Source organism: Pteropus vampyrus, unplaced genomic scaffold (assembly GCF_000151845.1).
Source record: "Pteropus vampyrus isolate Shadow unplaced genomic scaffold, Pvam_2.0 Scaffold541, whole genome shotgun sequence".
Lineage (NCBI taxonomy): Eukaryota > Metazoa > Chordata > Mammalia > Chiroptera > Pteropodidae > Pteropus > Pteropus vampyrus.
The window spans coordinates 1,266,644-1,289,153 of record NW_011889322.1 but is presented as its reverse complement, the minus strand read 5'-3'; the positions used below and the strand labels follow the sequence as shown (position 1 = coordinate 1,289,153).

The window sequence follows — 22,510 nt, the reverse complement described above, 5'->3', positions numbered from 1 at the left end:
ACACATGCACAGGATGGAATCATTGGCTTTCAGCTACATGGACAAGGAACCAGAATCAGGAGTGAAGTCATTCTCCAGTTCTAGCAAGATCTCTGTGTTGTGGAGAGCTGACCACCTGTTGTGTACGCCTAAAATAAATTAATCGATCTCTAGAAACTCAAGGCCTGTGTGGTCCTCCTTGCTCAGTCAAACTTCCTTCACTTGGGGTTTTGTCCACTTGTCAACCTAGTTTCCAGATTCACCTAGTTCTACCTCACACCCAGCTCCCTCTTTGCTACCCCACCTCCTCTCACAAGGTGAGCAGACTCTTATATGATCCCACAGCTACCTTCTGCCCAGATGTTCTTCCTGGAAACGTCCTTTGACTCATATCACCTCTGCACGCTCACTCTGGGCATTATTTGCATTCAAATATCTAGACAGCTGAATTGTCTGCACAGTGTTCTATGATACCGTTATATAAAATTCACTCTTCCAAGATCAACTGAATAGCACAAGTGTCTTGTAGCGCATGTGAGAATGACTTTAAAAAACCTCTCTGAATCGTCTATATACCTATCACATTTATCCAAACCTGACAAAGTACAACACAGGTAATGAGAAAAAAGAAACAGAAGGATAGGAAAATCTGTCTTTCGTGTTTTCAAACTTGCTTTAAAATACAAACATTTCCTGAAGTGTAGAGGTGAAAGTGATGAATGTTAAGTGGATATTTTTTCATCTTAACTGACTGATCAAAGAGTATTTATAAACCCCTGACTCATGTCTCGAGCTGATAAGTCAACACCAAAGGAGAACATTTCAAGCTCATTTATCATTTAAGACAAACAGGCCATTCTGAGCATGATTATTTTTTATTCATCATTTTGAGCTCACCTCTACGTTTGCTTCTTCTCAATGTTAATAATATCTGTATAAGACTTCTCAATATTTAATGCTTACAGCTTGCCCGTTGAATGCTGATGCGGTTAAGATCACAGGTTTGATCTCCTGAAGGCCAGTTAGCTTTCCAAAAAAAGAGGCTCTATTTCACATTGAAGTCTGGCCCCAGTCGACTTCCCTATAAATAGCTGTTGTTGGTTTCAATGCCATAAAAAGCACAGAATTACAGTTTTAAGGGAAATTGAGGCCAAGATATTTTAACAGACTGGCCCAATGGCACAGAATCTCATAAATAGCAGAGGACACCCAGCAGCCTAGAACACCACAACTTGGCATTTGTACGAATTGGTTAATACCCAGGACAGTCTACCAGGCCAGTGTCACGGTGTCACATTCAAACAATGCAACATAAAAGACAATCTTACCTGTTCATTCTCCTCTTCATCACTACTTAGCTTAAGGTCATCTTCTAGCATTCTGCAAGAAGGAACAAAGAGGTACAGATACTTAGCAAATACAAAACAGTTTAGCTTCAAAATATCTTTATTAGAGCAATGTTTGAGCAGTAAGCCCGTTTGATTCGCTAAATAAAAAAATTGTTCTTTTTAAGCCATTTTCCTATGATGCAGATAGAAGTAACAAATTGCCACATCATGAAAATGAACCATCGTCATAGTCATAGGATGGGCTGTCTAAAAAATGTGAGGCCAAAAACCAGAGTCCAACGGATGCTCTCCTTGTGAAGTTTAATTCCACAATTTGCTCAGTGTTCTCCATGTGCAGGTGCTGCACTGTCTCCTCTTCTGTTCATGTTGAAGAGAAAGAGACAGCAACGACGATGCCGATTGTTCCACCAGCCAGAGACCTGGAGGAAGCATCTGCCCCAAGATCCTGTTGGATGAGGGAAACCAAACAGAAAGGGACTTTCTGGAAAGATTCCGAGGGCAACTCTCCAATGCCCCCTGCATCCCTCAGATTCGTTATGACAGAGCATATTTTTGGGTCCATAAAAGTTAAAGTGAAAAAAGAGAAAACAAAACTTCAAACCCTATTATTTCTGATAATGATAATGTGATATTCTCATCAGCCTTGCTAAATTGTTTCTTTATAGTTTTGAGATTAAGTCATTTCAAAAGATATCTCACTCAGAAGTGCAGTCTATAACATAAATGAATGCAGAGCTGTTCTGTTGGGGGCAGGGAGTCCATTTCTGATGGACTCCGGGATACCAGGGATCAGTCCAAAGGCCACTAAGCCCATGTGCTCAAAAGGCCTCACTGTCCTCCTTGAAATCACCTTTCAAAGACTATCCCCTAAAATGTGCCTCGATTATTTTAAAAGCCAGTTATAGGCCTGCCATCAATATACTTGCCAGAATATTTTAATAAGTCATTGCAGTGACTTTTGGGGTGAACTTGGGGTAAAGACCTGCCAGGGTGGGGTGTGGGCTGAATTCTGCCCCAGATGGCTGCGTGTTTGGGGCAAGTCACTTAACTTTCCCACGCCCAGCCCCATTTCCCTATTTATAAAATGAAGGGTGGTTCTGAGCAATTTCTTAGGTCCAATCCTGTTTTAGATTTTGTGAGTCTAGGAAATAAATTTCCCCCCTATTTTGTAAAGCAGGACAACTCTTGCATTGTTCTAGAGATACAACTGGGGAACTGCTAAGCAATTCTGGGGTACTACTGAAGCCATTAGGACACCATACATGTTTCCACACAGGCTACAGCTATTCTACCAGCAGGGAGAAGTATCATTCTTTTATTATTCAAACCTTAAGCAAACAAACAAAACAACAGCAAAGACTGCAGAGCTGTGTCCCCATTGGCTCCTTATGTCTCTCTGGCACATCCTTCATTTCCCCTGACCTTGAAAACTCATACACTTGGCTTCAAAGAGAAGAGACATCATGGTGATTCACTGGAGCATTTGCTTGTGAAGAATCCAGGAAGGGACTGTGTTTTCTTTGTCCTTGAGCCCTTGGTAACTAGCACAGTGATGACACAGGGTACAATACCAGTTTGCTGGCTAGGCCGGGGCACCTCCCTCAAACTGATTTCCTACCAAAAGGTACACATGCCTTTCTGACAAAAAACACAAGAGAAGCAGGGTATGTTCTCCCCTCCATCCCTCTCTCCCACTTTTGGGATAAACTGTCAATTGCAATTTGGTTTAATCTCATGACTACTCTGTGAGCACTGGGTGTTCTGAGTGTGGGTGGTCCCGACGGTGGGTAGGAAACGGGACGGGAGGACACACACGATCATTGTTAACAACCCCCTTGCTGTTACATGGGAGTCCTGTCAAGGGTGATTGAGAAGTTCCATCTTTATATGGGAAATTACGTGTACAGATTTGAAGGTTACTGTCAACCAGAGCAGGAAACCCCAGCAGCCACAAAGCAAGGGATCTCGGCTTGGTTGCAAACCAGCCTTGTGACTCTGTCACTGCATGAAGCTGGTGTTGCTGAAAGTAACCACGATAGTAAAAGCAGTGTGTGAGGGTCTCTCCTAAGGCAGGGACTACAGTTCAGCTTTGTTTATTTTAAGCATGCACCAAATATGAAGATACACACATAGGTCTGGTGGAATGTCACATCACCTCTGAGCCCAGGCAAGTCACACCTCTGGGCCTTGGCTTTGTCCTTTCTGCAGGGAGACTCATCTACCTGGTCATCATGTCCAAAAGACAAGCCGTCAGAGACCCCCATGCTTTGTGAACAGCAGTCACCCTATTATTGAATTTACCTCTGTTTTAATAAATGAGCTTTTTTTGTGTGTGTTTCTGGCTGAGATCTAAAAACTGGGGATCAGATGTAAGAATACCCTATATTCAAGAGAGAATGAGAGAAGTAAGAATCCAATTAAACTTCAGAATATCTTGGAATATGAGGAAATAGTAATGGAAATGCCAAGCCAAACAGACACACGCAAACCATGGTGATCTCAGGTGCTGCCATTCCCACATGTGCAACCAGACCTGGAATGGGCCTTCACTGCCACCCTGAGCCCCATCCCCTAACAGACACACTGGTGAGGTAGCTGAGGCTCAGCCCATCCAAGAATGTGATGGCACTTCTGCTCTGTTCTCATGGTCACAGTGGAGTTGCTGCAACTCAACCGCCAAAGCACAGCGCTTGTTCCCATTCACCGCCCTCTTCAACTCCGGTGTGGCATTCATGAAATGCTCACTTTTTAATACTGGAAATAGTGAAGTGGCCTCTGAGGGAGCCTGAGAGGGAGCTGAAGTGTATCTGAGGTGATAGCTGAACAACAAACATGGTTAGAGAAGAAAAGAGAAGAACTGAGACATCCACAGCATCCAAAGAGCTGTCAGTGCTTGGCGTGTGGCAAGCGGACTGAGGCCATGGCTGCTTCCATCAAAACGTATTGGTGGCACTACTGTAGCTGTGCCCCCAACTCCAATCCTACCCACTTGACAACACTTTTATCATGTCTATTTCTAGAAGGAAACGGACTGGCCTAGGTATATCAGACAAGAACAAATAACAAATAAGGAGAAGTTTTAAACCAAGAGTAGATGAAAATGCAAATAAGGGTTGGTTAGGCCACAGGGCAAGGGTGGGGATCTCTGACTCCATTTTTGGAAAAAAGGCAGGTCAAGACTGATGCTCGAAGGGGCTGAGGACAGTTTGGGATAGTCACCTGCACTTAAGTGCAGGGCACCCTGCTGGCTTGCATGGGCACCCCTGCACCTGAGCACTACTGGCCTTCTGCCCATGATGTCACCCACCCACTTACAGCCACTCCCTTTTTATGTTCCCTCAGCCCCTCTCAGGTCCCTCAGAGCCTAACGAGATGACGAAACTCCAGATGCACTGCGGCAGCTCTCAAGGGTGAATGGGTGTTACTGCCAGGCCAGTTGAGCACTGTCTAGCTGTCACCTCCTTTGATCCCCACAGTCTCCTCTGAGGTGCACGCCACTGGGCCGCAGGCCCGGTGGCCAGAGAAGGGACTCTGCAGTCTGACTGCCTGGGATGAGGCCCAGCTCTGCCACTCAACTTGCCGAGGGATCAACACCAGCCTCAAAGCCTTTTTCAGAGAAATCATTACACAGTCCTCGAAAAGTGCTTAGCACAGGACCTGGCACAGGCTGAGCATTCGACAGAGGTCATGTTTGTTAACTTTGTTGAGGGCCACACTGTACAGCCTTTTGGAAACTTGCATGGGTAAACAGCTTGGGAGAGGAAGACGTTTCTGTGATAAAGCCTTAAAAGCTGAGCCATTTGCTCTACTTTTAGGCCATTTTGAAAACATGATGTTCTATAGAAGCTGTGGATACGGGTAGATTTTAGGTTATCACTGCTGCCATGGTTGACTGATCTGATGTGACTTTACATCCGTCAGCCTGAGCGCACAAGGAGATCTACCCTGGGAGCCAGTGGTCAGCCACGTGACCCGGAGTCCCTTAGCTGGACCCACTGCCTGATAACAACAGGGACATTGAAATAAAATAGACATTGAGATGAAACTTTAAGATTTAAGGCCAGAGAGCAGAGGTCCATCCAGCAGTGCAGTGAAACTTAAACTTCATGTCTTGAACACCTGAGGAGCTGTTGGAACTGCTGTCACGAGCATGCCACGTCATGCCTGATTGTGACTTCCTAGTGGGGTCTATACCGAGACCAAGACACGTACAGGACACAGCAGGGTTTTTCAAATAAGCAGTTAAGTGACTGGGATTCTATCCATTTTTCACCAGGGCACTATGTCACACAACGGTTTCTTAGGATTATTGTGCTAGGCATGTTACAAAACCCCAAACACCTGACACAAAGGCTCAAAAGGGTTTGAGCCCAGCTCAATGGTCTTAGCTTTCACACAGGGAGAGAGGGCCTCGCATGAGCCACACAGAGGAAAGGGTGCGACGGAGTTTGGAACTCTGAAGAAGGAATCGAGTACAAGCACTTCCCCTTGCAGTCTGCCAAGTGCTACCTCAGGTGGCCCTCTGATAAAGTCAAAGATGAATGGAAACTCTGCCTCACCACCAATGGGAGAGCTGGTGTCTGAACCCCCAATCATTTAATCGTTCACTCATGTGTTCCTTGGGTGGCGGGCACCTCTGTCCCAGGGCTGGCTTCCCTCACACACTGCAACCAGCACTGCCATTTTAGCCATTTTTAAGTGCCTTAAAATTGTAAAGCTCTGATGTACATGATTCTAAGAGAACCCAACTGCCTCATCTGGAGATACCTTCCTTCAGAAAGAGAGGAACTCAACACAACCCTTGAAACTTTAATATTTGATTATAGTAACTTCCCCATGTGTATTATTTTTTAATTAAACAATAAATTTATGTTGTAGCTAGTGCTTACATTGTTGAGGACCCAATTTTCTCGGAAAGCAGAAACAGTAGCCTAGTTCCAACAGATGGCCAACTGCTTCTCAAGCTCTTATACAGGTATTGCAAACAAGTACTTTAACTACCTACAAATGTAATGGCCATCATTTCCCACGGCAGTTGTTAATTAATAGGATTTCCATGGAAGTACTCGTCATTTGGGGCCCTTAACAGATCTGGATTCTTTAGTTCTTTAAAGTTCATTTCATTTTGCTATCTCTTAATGGTTTTTTAAAAATCTGTGTTTTAATCAGGCTGTTTGATTTTCATATTTGTTTCTATAGCTGGTGCTACAACCTCCACCTACTTGAGATTTAAAGCCAAAGACAAAAGGTTTATGACTCTCCATTAAACATATTCATATATGCAAATATCTATTCTCTCAATTAGCAGTGCATGGCAGCCTACTTGCTATGTAAGCACACCCTTCTGAAGGTATTCTCCAAGCCATCATCTCCACTGCTTCGAACAAGGGAGGGAAAGTTATAAAACTCATTTCATTCTTTCTGAAGTCCACTGCTCTGTCCAGGTCAGAGCTACCATCTGCCCGGACTTATTTTCATAAATTGGTGACCACCTTTCCCCTCTGCGTTTGTTCAGAAGACTCCAGCTCATGCCATACCAGTTAACTGGGAACCAGGAAGGTTATGATAGGCCCCACTGGGGGTTGGTAATACAATGTGTCCAAGGCACAAATGAAGTAATTTGGTCTGGAAGCAAATGGAGAAATGAGGAACAAGACAGAGGGGTGGTCCAGGTGACCCAGGAATTCCTGACTCTGATGTTTTCCTATCCAGGGTATCACATCTACATCTGTTAACAAATGGTGGTTCACAGAGAGGTGGTGTTTGCTCACACATCTCTCCTTTCTGGGCTCTCTCTTTGCAGGATCTGTTCTGGTTGTCAATGAAATCACAGACGATCTTCTGACTCTGCCACATTCATCCTGGGGAGAAGGTACACTGTACCTCTTCTGTTTATGACCTTATTTTTTCTTAAGGACAGTAAGTTCCAATGGTCTTTTTCTCCCACTTATAAGCTGAGTCCACCAGCCCCTTCTACACAGGCTTGTCTTCCCTAGTGGAAAGAATCACATTTCTTACCATTTAAGACCCTTGAAAAAAGCAACTGCATTTAGGAAACCCTGCCAAACCCTGGTGAGATGCTCCATGTCAGCGCCCAATGGATAGGATAAACATATGTCTTTGAAATCTCGATCGAGCAACGGTCTTTCCCCACAGAACCCATATCTAGTTAAAACAGAATAGACATAAAGGAAAATGAAGCTTACTAATAGCAGGACACAGTCAGCGCGAGGAGAGGATGTGGTAGCAGAATGAGACCTGTAATTACCGATGGTAGGCTGGCCAGCATTCCTGTCTGAGTTCTCTTCCTAACCAGCTCTGTGAACTTGGAAAAATCATTTATCCTCTGGACAGCGTCTCCAAATCTCTAATTTGAAGTACTGATAAAATGACCTCTACAGCCTCTCACTGCTGTGAATACCATGGGTTGTGCCTTCACCAATGGGTGGGAAGTCCAGGAGGACTGATAGAGAATTAGAAGGGAAAGTTAAAGGAAAACTAATAGGTTGGAATGTGAGAAAATGGCCCAAGACCCACCACTGGGAGCCAGGGGCCTGGGTGAAGTCTGGTTACTTCTTTTAGCACTCATTTCCTCATAGGTCAGGAGAGGACATTTCAAATCATTGTCCTAAAAAAGACATAGAAAATGGAGGTAGCGGTGCTTTTAGAGGGTAGAGTGCTATATAAATACAGAGCATTTGAACACTTTGTGGAAAATTCTCCCATGTAGTATGGTGTGCAGGACAGAGCCTCACCCTCAGGCACCAGCACTGTAACTGGGTAATGCCCAAGAGGCTTCTTGGAGGCTGGGACAAAGGCAGGAACCAGACCACACCCCCTGCTCCTGCACCAAGTGGCAACGGGGCCAAACCTGGAAGTGGTGCCAGCTTCCCACCGGGCTTGAGACCAGGGAAACGTTCCTTCTTCTGTTACAAACTAATGAACCGGCTTAGGTATTCTCTAGACTATTCCTCGTCATAGTAAAATGTGACCCCAAACACACATCTAACAGCTTTTGAAGAGTTTAAAAACTATATTCATCTTTTTCTTTCCCCCTAAGAGGATCTACTAAGAGACAACATACAAAGAATATGGTGAACAGACCAACAGAGCCATTTGCCAAGGCCAGGAGCCATTCCCAGGTCTCTGCCCTCCGTTCTGCACACCATCAGAAGCAGACATCCTCTCAACTCTGGGTCTGCACAAGCCTTCGTTCTTTCCAAAGGAATATTTGTCCCCAAACTCCACTAGGAAGACACATTTAGGAAAGCATGATGTCACAACACACTTTAAGATAGTGGAAATACAGGCTGGGGGCTAAATGTGCTAATAAGCTCCACATCGGATCAGTCCTCACAGAAGCAGGACTCTGAGGGTGCTTCGGGAACACATTCTGGGGAGGTGGCCCGCTGCTGCCTCCAGAGAGCCATTAGGAGAGCGAGGCCAGCGGTCCTTAGACTTGAGCCTGCATTAAACCACCTGGAAGGGTAATAGAAACAGATAGCTGGGCTCACCCCTGGGGTTTCTTATTCAATAGGTCTGGGATGGGGTCCCCCAAGTTTGCTAAGTCCCCAAGTGATGTCTAGGCTGCTGGCTCAGAGGCCACACTTTGAGAACCACTGGGGTAGGCCATAACTTCCTGTCCTCATGGGTTTATTACATGTGGGGTCAGTCACTGAAAGGAACCGAAACTTGTCAGCAACCACACCAGTAAGCCTGGAAATGGGTCTTTCCCCAGGTGAGCCCTGAGATGATGGCTGCCCCAGCTGACACCCTGATTGCTGCCTTGTGACAGACCCTTAGCCAGAGGACCCACGTTCGGATTCCTGACCCAGAGAAACTGAGGGATAATAACTGCCACTAAATTTGGGGGTAATGTGTTAGGCTTCAGTAAGTAACTGATATGCTAGTGCATGGTACTAAGCATTTAGGATCACTCCCAATTGCTTGAGCGAGAGTGTTAACAGCCATCATTCAAACGGTCTAACAGAAGTATAATGGGAACATAACAGGTAATTAAAATTTTCTAATAGCTACATTAAAAAGTGAAAAGAAACAGGTAAAATTAATTTTAAGAACATGTTTTACTTAAGCCAACCTATCATTTCAATGTAACATACACATTTACAGTGCTCAACAGCCACATCTGGCTAGTGATTCCTGCACTGGATGACACAAGCTCCTACATTTTGTAGGTGAGGGATGTTCAAATCTCCAGGAGGCTTTATGCTTTTCCCATCCCTCTCACAGCCCCTCCTTCAGATGTCAATCTTCTCTACACTTCCTGCCTATTGGGATGCACTGAAAAAGCCTGTGAGAGTAAAGACGCTGGTAACTCAGAGTGTGGAGGAGGTGAAAGAGAACGGAAGGCTATGCTTGGAACCAATGTCAACGCTTACTCTCATTGCTTGCTCTTGGTGGGGACAGGACACCAAAGGCCCATTCCATACCAGTGACCATCTTGCTCCTAATTTTGATGATGCAATTTCCTTGTGGCGTGGAACTTCCCCAATTGTACCTGTGAGCTTCTGGCTTCACAGAGGAGCTGAAAGGCAGACACTATTACACGGCAGCAGGTGGCCCATGGTGGGTATACACTCATGAAACAAGGTCCAGATTTGCACATATTACACCTTGTAAAAGGCTGACCACGTGGCAAGGGAAGTCTGTATACTAGCTATTCTGATTTATTGTGTCCTCACTTCTCTTGAATATAGTAAAGACACATCTTACTAAAGTTATTTGAAATAGCCTAGGCTTTTCATTTTGTTTTGGCCTTGTTTTTTGTTTTTCAGTTGTGCATTTTAAAAACCCTGCTGGTCGTTCTTTTCACTTGGAATTGCAATTCCAGGTGGGGGTGCTGAGCAGCAGAGGAAACTCATTGTTGGGGAGAAATGGAACTCTGAGGCCACCTGCCTTGAACAGCCTGTGACTCTTTCCACTCAGATGTAAGTGCTCCACACGGTTCATGTGATTGTGAAGGTATGAAAACGCTCCATCTTTTCTGTGTAGGGCAACACAGGCCACGGTTTTAAAGCAGCATTCTCTGAACATATCGACATGAAAATTACCCCCTCCTGAAAGAATGACAAGAAGGAGGGCTGTGCGTACTCTATCATTTCTATCAGAAAGCTACCAAGGCTTCAGAATAGGGAATGCTTTCTCCTCAAAGATGGTTTTAAACTTCCTGTCCTTATTCCTTACAAGCACTTCTAGAAAATTGGTTTCTGAACTCGATGTCCTCGTATTAGAGAACTCGGTTTCTAATGGATTCAAGCACCGTGTATGAAAGAACAGGGCCCTTTTCTGAGCAGACACTTGGGGGAGGACAGATGGCCTTGACAGGAAACTAAAAGTCTTCTCAGTTGCACAGGTCTGACAATGGGCATTTCTCTGCTTAAATCTCTTTGTAGGGTAAATTGTACCTAACCAGAGGGGAATGGAGATTCATACGTTTGGCTCAAGTCTGTAATTTCAAATATTATTTGCCTGTCAGTAAATTAGTAAGCTAGCTGTCTATTCTGCTTGCTAACTAATGGCTTCCTGATTCCATTGATAACTCTGGAGAGTAAGAACGCACTGAGTCTCCAAAACCTGTATGTACAATAGGTTTTGTTCTTTGGTTCACAATACCAGTTTTTACATTTTTGTGGCTATTGTTATTGACAAGTGGAACCACTTTACAACACAGAACTAGACAGAGTCTGAAGCGCTGAAGGCCTTGACCAGCACTGGACTTGGATAAAGCCTTGACTCTGAGTTTTAGTGTCTATTAACAAAATGGAATGGTAGGACAAGAGAGGAGAAACCAGACTGTGAACTGTCAAGCCTCACCAGGGTTTCTCAACGACGGGGTTAGTGTGACCTGGGGTGCTCATTGCTGATTCATTCCCAGAGATTCTGACTTAGCTGCTCTGGGGTTGGGCATACGAGTCAGTATTTTCGACATGCATCCCCAATGAATCTACTGCTCAGCCAGGTTTGAGAACTACTGACTTAATTACTATCACCTTCTCCTTAAAGCCAACACCAATCCACAGGACAATCTTCACATCTTACCAAACTTCGCCAGAACCTGTACCAAAATTTTCTGCCAACCCATCTAGCTCCACCTCTTCCATGTTCCGTTGAATAAGAATGTTGCCAGGGGAGGGTTTTTTTTTCCTCCATTCCTAGGATAAGGCACAGACCTATCCTCACCAACAGGTAAAGGAATTCTCTCAGGGGCGCTCAGTTGCCAAACCAGATAGACACCTTTGCTTCTTTATCTCGTTTGGTCACTCCAATTTATATGCCATTTCTCTCCTTGAAATGTCCCTTGCACAGTGTCTCTAACTCTCAAGGTTCCCTTTGTCTTTGACTTCCCACTTCCTCTGATGGACTTGGCCCTCTGGCCACTCTTCCAAAGCTGATGTTACCCCAGGTTCCTGCGCTGGGTCCTCTCCTCTTCTGCACCTTCACATTTCATCTCTTCCCAAGGATGACACCTATGGTCTTGTCCTCCAAGTGCCAGCTGCACTGTGGGCACCTCTGCTCTGGCCTCCCAGAGGTAAGAGCCCATGTTTCATTTCACTGGGCATCTTCTGTATCTGGTAAAATTCTGGGCATAGAATAACCACACAATAAATGTTTGTTGAGCAAATAAGTTAATCTCTACTTGGATGTACCTCCACCTTGATCTGCTCCAAACCAGAACCCAGACTTTCCTGCCTAAAACACAATATTCACTGCTGAATTGTCCTGAGGTCATGACACTGCCAGTCACCTGGTCATCTGCACATGGAGTTTGACTTCTTCTCTCCTCCTTACAGACAATAAAACTCTTGGACGTGTCTGTCCTGTTCTTTTGATCCCAGCTCTTACTCTATATCCCTCACCATACTGCTTTAGTCCACATTCCCAGTTCTCACTGAAAGAGCTTGCTCACTCTCCAGTCCCTCCTCCAAGTCCAACTTCCCATCTTGCTACTGACCATCTGCAACCTAAATGCCACCCCAAATGGCACATTCTCTTGATGCTCAGTGACCACAGCTAATTTCCCTCTTCTGTACACATGTCTATTAGTGCTCTGCCATCTTATGTTATAACTACTTGTCTCCAAGTCTGTCTTATCTACCTGACGCATGGGCTCCCTGAGGGAAGTGTATGGCCTCACTCCTTTCTGTGTCTTCAGGATCTGGAGGACAAAGGTATTTATATAATTGAAAAAAACACAAGCATATACTCCTTCATAATAGGAGCCAAGACCTCGAACAATACACAGAATGGAATGGAATGCATTTAAAATATACCTGTAGTGAGTTGAAAAATAATGAGATCAAAAAAAGTAATATAAAAGGGTGCCTGGGGGCACTTTCCAGGAGAGGACAGGCGGCACCTGAGCCGAATCCTGCAGTGCTACGTCCTTACTTGCAACGCCTGGCCTCCTGCCTCTGTGTGTGAGTCCTACACACCTTCAAGGGTCCATCCCAAGAATCATTCTTCTAGGGAGCCTACTGGCCTATTCACCCTCTTCTCTGATCTCCATCAAGGGTCCACTGTCTTGACTGGATGCACAGTCTGCTCCCTCCTGTAGATTCCTAAATGACCGACATCATGCACGAACTGCCTCTTGTACCCTTTGGAGAGTTAGCTTATCAGAAAGCAGGTTAAATGCGGCAGGAAAAGACTCCGCATGAAAGCCCTGAGCCCTCTCAGCTTCTTAAAGGCTGGAGTTGCCACTCTGCTGTGCCAGGCACTGCAGGGGCTCTGAGCCTGTCTGGATGCCCCTCTATTACAGCTCCTGTCACCCATATACTGAAATGTTCTCTTTCTGCTCCAGCCTCATCCCGCAGGGTAAACACCTTTTGTGCAGGGCCACAGCATATTCCCATATTCGTTTTCTGGACAGAGCAGGAAGTTAACAAATTAACTGATTCCCCATTGAACCAATGGAAAATCAACAGGCTGCTGTGAGGTTGTAGAGAAAAGAGCTGGGCAGAGGTGTAAGAGAAGCGGGGTAGACAGAAAGCAGACGCGAGAATCCATCCCATCATCAGCTGCAGCTCAAGTCAGTATTAACCAGCAGTAACATTAGCGTTATTACCACGACATGGTAATGATGAATCTGCAAGAAAAAATTTATTTTCCTGTATATGTTTCAGTCATATTCTTAGAAATAAATGTTCTTTCTACTCCCAGCTATTGCAAGCTGGACGTGCCCAAATTAAGTTTTCATATGGAAACAGTTTACCTCTCATTGGGATTCCTTACTTAGTGTCATCACTTACAGCAACCCCACATTTCTTTTCTGTTAAAGAAAAACACTTGTACTTTTTTTTTTTTTTTTTTAAGAAATCAAGGTGATTTCAACTAAAGAAAAATCAAAGAGTTAGTGGTATTCCAGAAACGTCACTGACTCCCGGATCCTGTGACCGTCAGTCTTAGGTCGATTGCTGGTTTCTGGATAACAGGAAATGGCTACTGTACGTGACTCTTTTTACCCCATGATACCAAGTATTTTTTCTCTTTCCCTTATTACTGAAAAAGTCTATTTTTTTTTAAAGAATGAACATAATAGCCAGTGATTTTGATAACTTTATTTATACTCTAAGTTGGTAAAGCACCCAAACAGCTCTCTGATCTCCCACTGGATCATTATTTTCCATGTTATGGGATTTCACATAAAGCCCAGCATTTTCACTGTGTAAATATATATTTCTCATTCCTCAATACTTTTCAGAACTCTTTAGTTAAGAAATTAGAGAGGGGTGTGCTTCAGACTTTCAAAGGATTTTATGGACTCCAGGTCACATTCTGAGTGAAGGGGTACCCATCAGGCTGCCCTTGCCCCACTAATTAGGCAGTGCGGGTAAAGACGGGTGCTGCTGCTGTGAGCCATGAGTAGCCCAGAGGACGTCAGGTATTCTAACTGTGAGTGAGTGAGGTCCTGGGTTACTTCTCAGTGTTCTTTCCTTGCTTGGTGACCTGACAGTAATAGTGACCATCAACTTCCTTCTCTCTAAAGGAGACCATAAAACACTCTCAGAGCTGCTGTATTTGAAAAATAATATGTATACAAAGGCTTTGTACTTCCAGGAATAAAACGTCATCAAAGTTGTCATTTGATTACAGGATATGCAATTTACTTATGAAAGCCTTGCACCCCCCTTCCATAGACCTATAAAGTCCAGCTCTTTCATCTGGTTTAGCACTCTGAGTCCTTTCTACTGCTGATATGCCAATCGTTTACTGCCTCCCCTGCTCCATCCTGCCACTTCACAAGTGGGGATGTCATTTAGATTCTTAGCCCAACTGTTAAGATTTATTCTGAAAAGTGGCTGAATGCTGCCAACACTGCTTTGGCAGCTAGTAAAGAAAGATACATTTCCAGGCCAGGAGCGGGCATGCATTCATTCCTCCTCAACGGCCTTCAAATCTCCAATATGTCTACTTAAAATGAAGCTTTTACCTGCTCAAATTACAGTGTGATACTGGAAGGCGTTGACTCCTGCACTAGAAAAAATTCTGGGTTTAAAGTTAATCTGAGAATTCTAACTTTGTCACATATGGTTCTCAGTATATTTGCCTTTTTAGGCCTCCACTCCTGAGTTGAAATTGAGAATGGATAATACGCATCCCCCAGCTTTAAAGGATTATAGGGGACTTGACTAAGATAATGTAGACAAAAGTACTTTGCAAATTTTAAAGCACAGAGGGGTGATGAGAGTGTTGGTGCAGAGCCTGGCATCCAGCAGAACCACGACAAGTGGGGGTGAACGGAAGGGCCACATAACCAGCACTGATTCTTCCAGCAACCTGACATGTAGTCCGGAGGCGAGGGGGGTAGGCAATAGAGATGGCAGATGAGTCTGGGCTCAGCATGCTCCAACTGGCTTTCCTAACCAGCACAGGGATGCAAATGGTGAACTCGACATCTGGTTATGTGTTTCTAAGGAATCAGTTCAAATGGCAAAACAGGGGGCACATTTTATCCTAGAAGGCAGTATCCTTCAGGTGTCCCTTGGGCTCATAGAACAGGATTTAGTGCCAGGTACCTATATCCATGAGCAAAAATATATTCTTTTCAGTCAGGTACTTGAGATAGGCTGGAAGTGTTCTCTTTAATGGCAAGGGAAAAATCTGGGAAACGTTATTTTCCTGTGAAAACCGATTTTACCTGCATGCCCACAATTACAGGATGGCAGAGGCAGGGCTGTCTCTGGCCCACTTCTTTTCATTATAAATGAACATGCTTAGTTCCAACAATGCTATACACAAGACGATTTCTCAAACTAACAACACAGCATTAATTTTCACTTTTTCTTTTTTACTGGTGAGAGATGGGATTTTATTTGTAATATGTAATTCTGAGAATTCATGGGCACTTATAAGCACTTTAATGCCACAGACTAAGGGAATTGATGAAGAAGCTGAAATAAAGCATCTGTAAAAATAAAGATCAACCACAGAGTCATTCTCCCTAGCCAAAGAACTCTCTAGAATCTGTGAGATGATTACCTGTGTGGTAAGCACCCGAACCACTCCAACAGGATACCTCCTAAACACTGGTTATCAACTTCCCACGGAGGGCCCTTCACAGCCTGATGGCCTCACACGAGTTAGCTTCAAACCCATTCAAACAAAATTGATTTTTTTTTTGTTTTTTGTTTTTTGTTTTTTTTTGGTGAGGGGTACAGATAAAACTCTCAAATGAATCACCTGAGAAATCAATTTGACGTATCATCACATAAAATCTTACCTGCTTGGGAGAATGATAAAAGGTTTCATTAATATAGCCTCACTCCTCCCCATCTGCTCATACACAAATCCAAGCACTCACAGCATCAAGGCTCGGGCAGTTTATACACAGGGAGCTAAAATCAGGGCATCCCAGCTGAACAGTGTGTGACGTCAAGCTGGTTTATCCTATGCTTCTATTATTTAAACTCTGTGTTACCTTTAATATAAAAGGTCTAATCCAGGGTGTGCATTACAATCTACAAAGCCATATCTGCATACACTTAGTCTGCCATAAAAGGAAGAGAATCATTATTATACTCATTATTATACCATACTGCTCTTTCTTCTTCCTCACTAGATGTGCTGTCTCTGGAAGGCTGGATCCTGGACTAAGGAAAGCCCTGCTCGACTGCCAGCCCAGTGTGCAGTTTATAGGTGCTGGTGGAATTCCTGACAGCCATGGAGAAGGACCTGGTCAGTCTTGCTGTTCCTTTGCTCTCCCCTTCTGCCATCTGTTTCTTCTGAGGGGGTGAGGACTTGAAGACATGAAGGGTTTAGGACTCCACCCAACACTTCTTCTCACCCCAAAGGAAAAAAGCCCAGCTGGTTCTTCATAAGCAGAGACTGGAAGGAGGAGGGGAGCTGGCGAGGGTGTGTTGTGGCAGTGTCTGGGCCAGGTTCCTGCAGACCTGAGAATTCTCAGAGCCACGAGGGGTCCTGTCACCCACTCAGCTGGGTGGTACTGCAGATGAAATGAGAGGGCCTTCTGGCCATCTCTGCTATGAGTGGGGCATTGGTGTGTGTGTATGTGTGTGTGTGTGTGCGTGTGTGTGTGTGCGTGTGTGCATGTGCAAGATTGCAGATATCCTATCTGGACAAAGACTTCCCAACCCAAAGACCGACTGGTAAGATCTCAACGTTTTTTCAGGGAAAAGAGAACAATGTAGGTTTCAGATCCATAGAACAAATAAATGTAGGAAGATCAATTTAAGATGATGAGCTGAGTGTCTGTACATACTTCCATTGCAAAGGCTGACTCTTTGTGTTAAACAAGAAAGGCATTCCGCTCTTATACAGAGACCCTCGGGATTAGAGCAAGAGAAAAATAGGTCCTTCTAAAGACCCAGGTCCTGATACTCATTATTATACCATACTGCTTTCAGGTATGACAGCCCTGCCAGGGTTCAGGGGTGAGAATCAACAGATCTGAGGGTCTGAGTCCTCCTTTTGGTTCTGATGTGAACTACTGAGCCATATACATCCCTGCGGTTTCCTTATAATGGGAATAATAAAACCAACTCTGTCTTCTTCATGAGTTGTTGCTGAAGACAACATGATGTCATAGCATTGAGAGTGCTTTGAGAAATGTTTTATGAACATAAATAAGGTAGTAAACACAAATATGCAATTGTGTATTTGCATGCTGCTAGTATGTCTACTGCCTGTATCACAATGCCTCCTCCATAACATTTTATGATGTCTATCCTGTTTTTCCTTCTCTAAAACTTCTCTGTATATCCCCTGGCTATTCGAAATAGGATTCCAAGTGTGTATCATCTGCAGGATTGGGCACTGGCAGAGGGCTATGCTATTCTTGGGCCTCACCCAAAGTTCCAAGAACCAGATCATCTCTAAACTTCTTCCCAGATGTAGAACTCTAACCCAACCATTCCAACAATCTCAGGCAGCTCTCATTCTTGCTGTTGGACTACTGTTTCAGCAGCTTATTTGTATTTTTTAAAGCTCATTCCCCAGCCCCGAGGACCTACGTGTCTTCCAATACCACTCATGAAGGAGTGCTGGGGCCCAACTGGGCATCTCTTCAGTGAGCTGACTGTCCAAGAGTTTGCTTGTGACTCATACCTTGAACTGCCCAGCAAAGAGGTGCTGGGTGGCTGTCACATAGTATTTGCAGCATTTGGAAATTCTACCTCAAGCTTAACTCAAAAACTGTTACTCCTGGCTGACTACAATCAAGCCCTCTGGCTCACTTCGAGGTTCTGGCATTCTTGGGCTTTGCTATTGAGACAGTGGAAAACTTTTATATCTCTGTAGGTGCTGCCAGTAATTTTTATCCATTTAAGCATTTGACCTTTTACATGTTTACCCAGCAATTTCCAAGGCTTGCCACCGATGAGAGTTAGCATTCTTTACATGGACAGAGGCTGCTCCACAGGGCTGCCAGATACACATTGGTAGGTACTAAGTGAGCACAGTTTAGGCATTCAGGCATCAGCATCTTCTAGTATTCATCATAGAGGCTCTGTACACATTCTGTTAGATTCATACCTAAGTGTTTAATTTTCTTTGAAGCAATTGTAAATGGTATCATATTTTTTATTTTGGTTTCTACTTATCAGTATATAGAAATACAATTGATTTTTGTGCGTTGACCTTGTATCCTGTAGTCTTATAGTACTCATTCTATTTTGTTGTTTTTTTTATGATTTTCTATATAGGCAAGCATGCCGTCTGCAAATAGGCAGTTTTATTTCTCCTTTTCCAACATGTATGCCTTCCTTTTCCTTTTCTTTCCCTATTTTAGTGGCTAGAACCTCCAGTATCACAGTGAATCAGAGTGGTGACAGTAAACATCCTTACCTTGCTCTCGATCTTAGAAGGGTAGCATCCACCCTGCCACTATTAAGTATGATGTTAGCTGTTAACTCTAAGTACTCTGTAGATGTTCTTTCTGAGTCTGACTCCTTTATTTCCAGTGTACTGAGAATTTTTATAATCAGTGGGCATTGGAATTTCTCAAATGCTTTTTCTGCATCAATTGATATGATCATATGCCTTTCTTCTTTAGCCTGTTGATATAATTACGTTGGATAATTTTCAAATGTTGAACTAGCTTTGTACACCCAGAATAAATCCCACTTGGTCATGGTGTATTATTCTTTTTATACATTGCTGAATTCAACTTGCTAACATTTTCTTGAAAAAACGTTTATGTCTAAGTTAATGAGAGCTATTAGTCTCTAATTTTCTTTCATATTTTCTCTCTTTCTCTCTCTCTCATCTTTGTCTAGTTTTGACATCAGGGTAATGTTGGCCTTGTGATCTGGGAAGTGTTTCCTCTCTCCTTTTTTTCTGGAAGAAACTGTATAAAATTAATGTTAATTCTTCTTTAAATATATGATAACATTCTCTAGTGAAATACCTGTGCCTAGAGTTTTGTTTTTTCCTTGGGGGGAGCTTTGAAACTATGAAGTAAATTTCTTTAATAGTTCTAGGGCTATTCAGGTTAAGTATTTCAACTTGGATGAGTTTTCATAACTGTGGTTTTCAAGGAATTGGTATATTTCATGTAAGTTGTCAAACTCATGTAAGTAGAGTTGTTCATAGGATGACTTTACCCTTTGGACATCTGTAGGGTCTGTAGCAATATCCTGAGTATTGGTTATTTTTGTTTTCTCACTGGTTATCATCGATTTTGCTAGAATTTTATTAATTTCTTCAAAACCTAGCTTTTTGTTTATTAATTTTTCTCCATTTTTTTCTTGTTTTCAATTTCATTGATTTTTACTCTTTATTATTTCCTTTCTTCTACTTGCTTTGGGTTTATTTTGCTCTTCTTTTTCTAATTTCTTGAGGCAGGACTTAGATGATTAAGATGGATCTTTTTTCATTTTAATGTAAGCATTTAGTGCTGTAAACTTCCATCACAGTGCTTCTTTAGCTGTATCCCACACATTTTGATATGTTGTATTTTCATTTTCATTCATTTCCATGTATATTATAAATTTCTTTTGAAAATTCCTCTTTGACCTATGGGCTATTTAGGAGCATACTGTTTAATTTCCAAGTGTTTGGAGATTTTCTTGTTTTCTTTCTGTTATTATTAATTTGATTCTGTTATGGTTAAAGAACATGCTGTATATGATTTTCAATTCTTTTAAATCTGTTAAGGTTTATTTTATGACCCAGAATAAAGCTCACCCAAGTGAATGTTCCATGGGTGCTTGAAAAGAATGTGGATTTCACTGTCGCTGGGCAAAGTGTTCCATTCATGTGAACTAGATCCTGCTGTACTGTCCAGTTCCTCTCTGCCCCTAATTCTCTGTCCTGTAGTCTATTAATTGCTAAGCGTGGGGTTTTGAAGTCTTTAATTAAACTCGTGGAATTGTCTATTTCTCTTTTCAGCTCTATCAGTTTTTGCTTCATATGTTGTGAAGTGCTATTGTTTCTACATAGACATTTCAGATTGGTACATTTTCTGGATGGATTGATCTTTTTATCATTATGCAATTTCCTTCTTTGTCCCTAGTAGTTATCTTTGCTCTGAAATCTACTTTTTATATCGATCTAGCCACTCCTGATTTTTAATTAATTTTTGCATGGTGTATCTTTCTGGTATTTTTATTTTTAACCTACTTATGGCATTATGTTTGAAGTGTATTCTTTTTTTGTAGACAGTAAGTAGGTCATTTTAAAAAAAATTAGTCTACCAATCTCTGCCTTTTAATTGGTGTATTTAGACCATTCATGTTGATTATAATTACTGGTATGTCAGGGTTTAAGTCTGCCATATTAGTCATTGTTTACTGTTTTTACCTTTTGTTTCTCATTCCTTTCTTTCTTGTCTTCATGTAGGTTACCTAGACATTTTTTAGATTTTTGCTTTAATTCATGTTTTCGAGTGTATTGCTTATTTGTATAGTTTCCTCTAAGTACTGCCATATACACAGAAAACTTATCACAGCCCACTGCTATCCACTTTGAATGAAGTGCAGAAACTTTACATCAATTTAAGTCCCTTTATCCTCAACAACTCGCCTTGGGTAAGAACAGAGTTTTAGAAGTTTGAGGCTGAAATATGAAAGCCTTGTGGTCTCTGAACTTCTGGTGTGAACTTGAGATCTCAGAGCCATTCCTGCATCTAGATTTACTACCTTAGTGATACAGGCACCAGGTTGCAGGTAATCCACATAACACTCTCTATTATGGCCCTGAGTATACCTTAAAGAAACATAAGACTATAACCACCACTATGTCTCAGACCTGGATGCAAGACAAAAGCCCTAGTCAGAAAGTCAGCACTACAAGACAGTATCTTATCTGTGGTATAACTGGGTAAAATGAAGTACTGGGTATTGGAAAGTATGAAGTTGGCCATGGAGAGCCACTCCACTTTCAGGATTCGGTTCCTATGCTCTCCCTGCTTTCTGGAAATTAAAACCAACAGGCCCTTTATTTGCTATTCTAGCCCCCAGATCATCTAGTTAGTAGATTAAAGTACACAGTTCTGGATTATGTTCCTAGGTCAGTGTGCGAACAGCTTGCTAGCCCACATTTCAAAATGTTCAGGCAATACCTAAGGTGAATTTCCATTTCGTAGTGATTTTATATGCTTGCCACATATTTAAAACTAATATATTCATTATATTATGAGTGAATATGTAGGGGGCAAAATCAGGCACCCACTACATTTGGTATAATGACAGAGGTAGAAACTGAGCCAGATCTTGAAACCTGAGTATCATTCTCGTAGAAGCAGGGGAGGATCTCATGCGAGAATCAAGAGACTCTCATAAGAGAAGCAGCAGAAGCACCAAGGGCAGAAAAGACAGCATGAACAAAGGCATAGAGAAGGAAAATCCCAGGGCATGAGAAAGGAAGAGCAAGCTTACCAGTTTGGATGGTGCTCTGGGCATGTAGGGGCTGAGGGAGGTCACGGGAGATAAAGCTAACAAAGTAAACAGGGCTGATCACAAAAGATTCTAAAGCCAGGCTGGGAATTTGAACTTAATTTTTGGTAGTATAGAGTTATCAAACATTCTCAAGCAGAGAAGTGACATGAGCAGAACTGCATTTTAAATGAATTAATCTGGCAGCATGGTACAGATGGAACTGAAGAAACTGGTGGCAGAGAGATCAAGCTTCTACAGAGGGCAGTGAATGAAACAGGAAGGCCCAAACTGAGGTGTGGCCATGGGAATGATAAGAAACAGAATTATATAGGAGAGGATATGGAAAAAGAACTTGATAGAACACAGAAAGTGATCGAATCTGGGGGCCAAGAAAGAGAAGAGAATCCATGGTTCTGAGTCTTGGTGGCATCATTAGCAAAAGTAGGTGATAAGAGAGAAAGAGCTGGGGGTTGGTGGAGGTATGAAGAGAAATGTGAAATTCCAATTTGAGGTCTGAGTGGATGGCTAGAAAGACTGGTTAGGAGCTCCAGGAAGACATGAGTTAGAGATCTCCATCTGGGAGACATCAGGACAGAGACATGGAAATGGATGAGATCACCCTGAGAAGGTGCAGAGAAAAAGAAAGAGACCAAGGACTGAACTCTGGTGAGAAAACCAAGAAAATGTGGTAGGGAGGCAGACAAGGAATAGATGGTCCACAGAGGACACGATCAACAGGTCACAGACTGCAAAGACATCAAGGAAGTTAAGGACTAAAAAAGGGCCATGTAATGAGGGGCCCATAAGAAGTTAAATGACTGAATATAT

At 42.9% G+C, this 22,510-nt stretch overlaps 1 protein-coding gene across 3 annotated transcripts in view; it reads right to left on the bottom strand.

The window, feature by feature from the left end:
- AFF3 (AF4/FMR2 family member 3) overlaps positions 1-22,510 on the bottom strand; it is a 431,623-nt gene that overhangs the window by 96,766 nt on the left and 312,347 nt on the right. For all 3 annotated transcript variants that reach the window (XM_023525221.1, XM_023525223.1, XM_023525224.1), the window contains one exon: positions 1,308-1,359. In XM_023525221.1, coding sequence (XP_023380989.1) covers positions 1,308-1,359 — 52 coding nt within the window. The remainder of the gene's footprint in view (positions 1-1,307; positions 1,360-22,510) is intronic.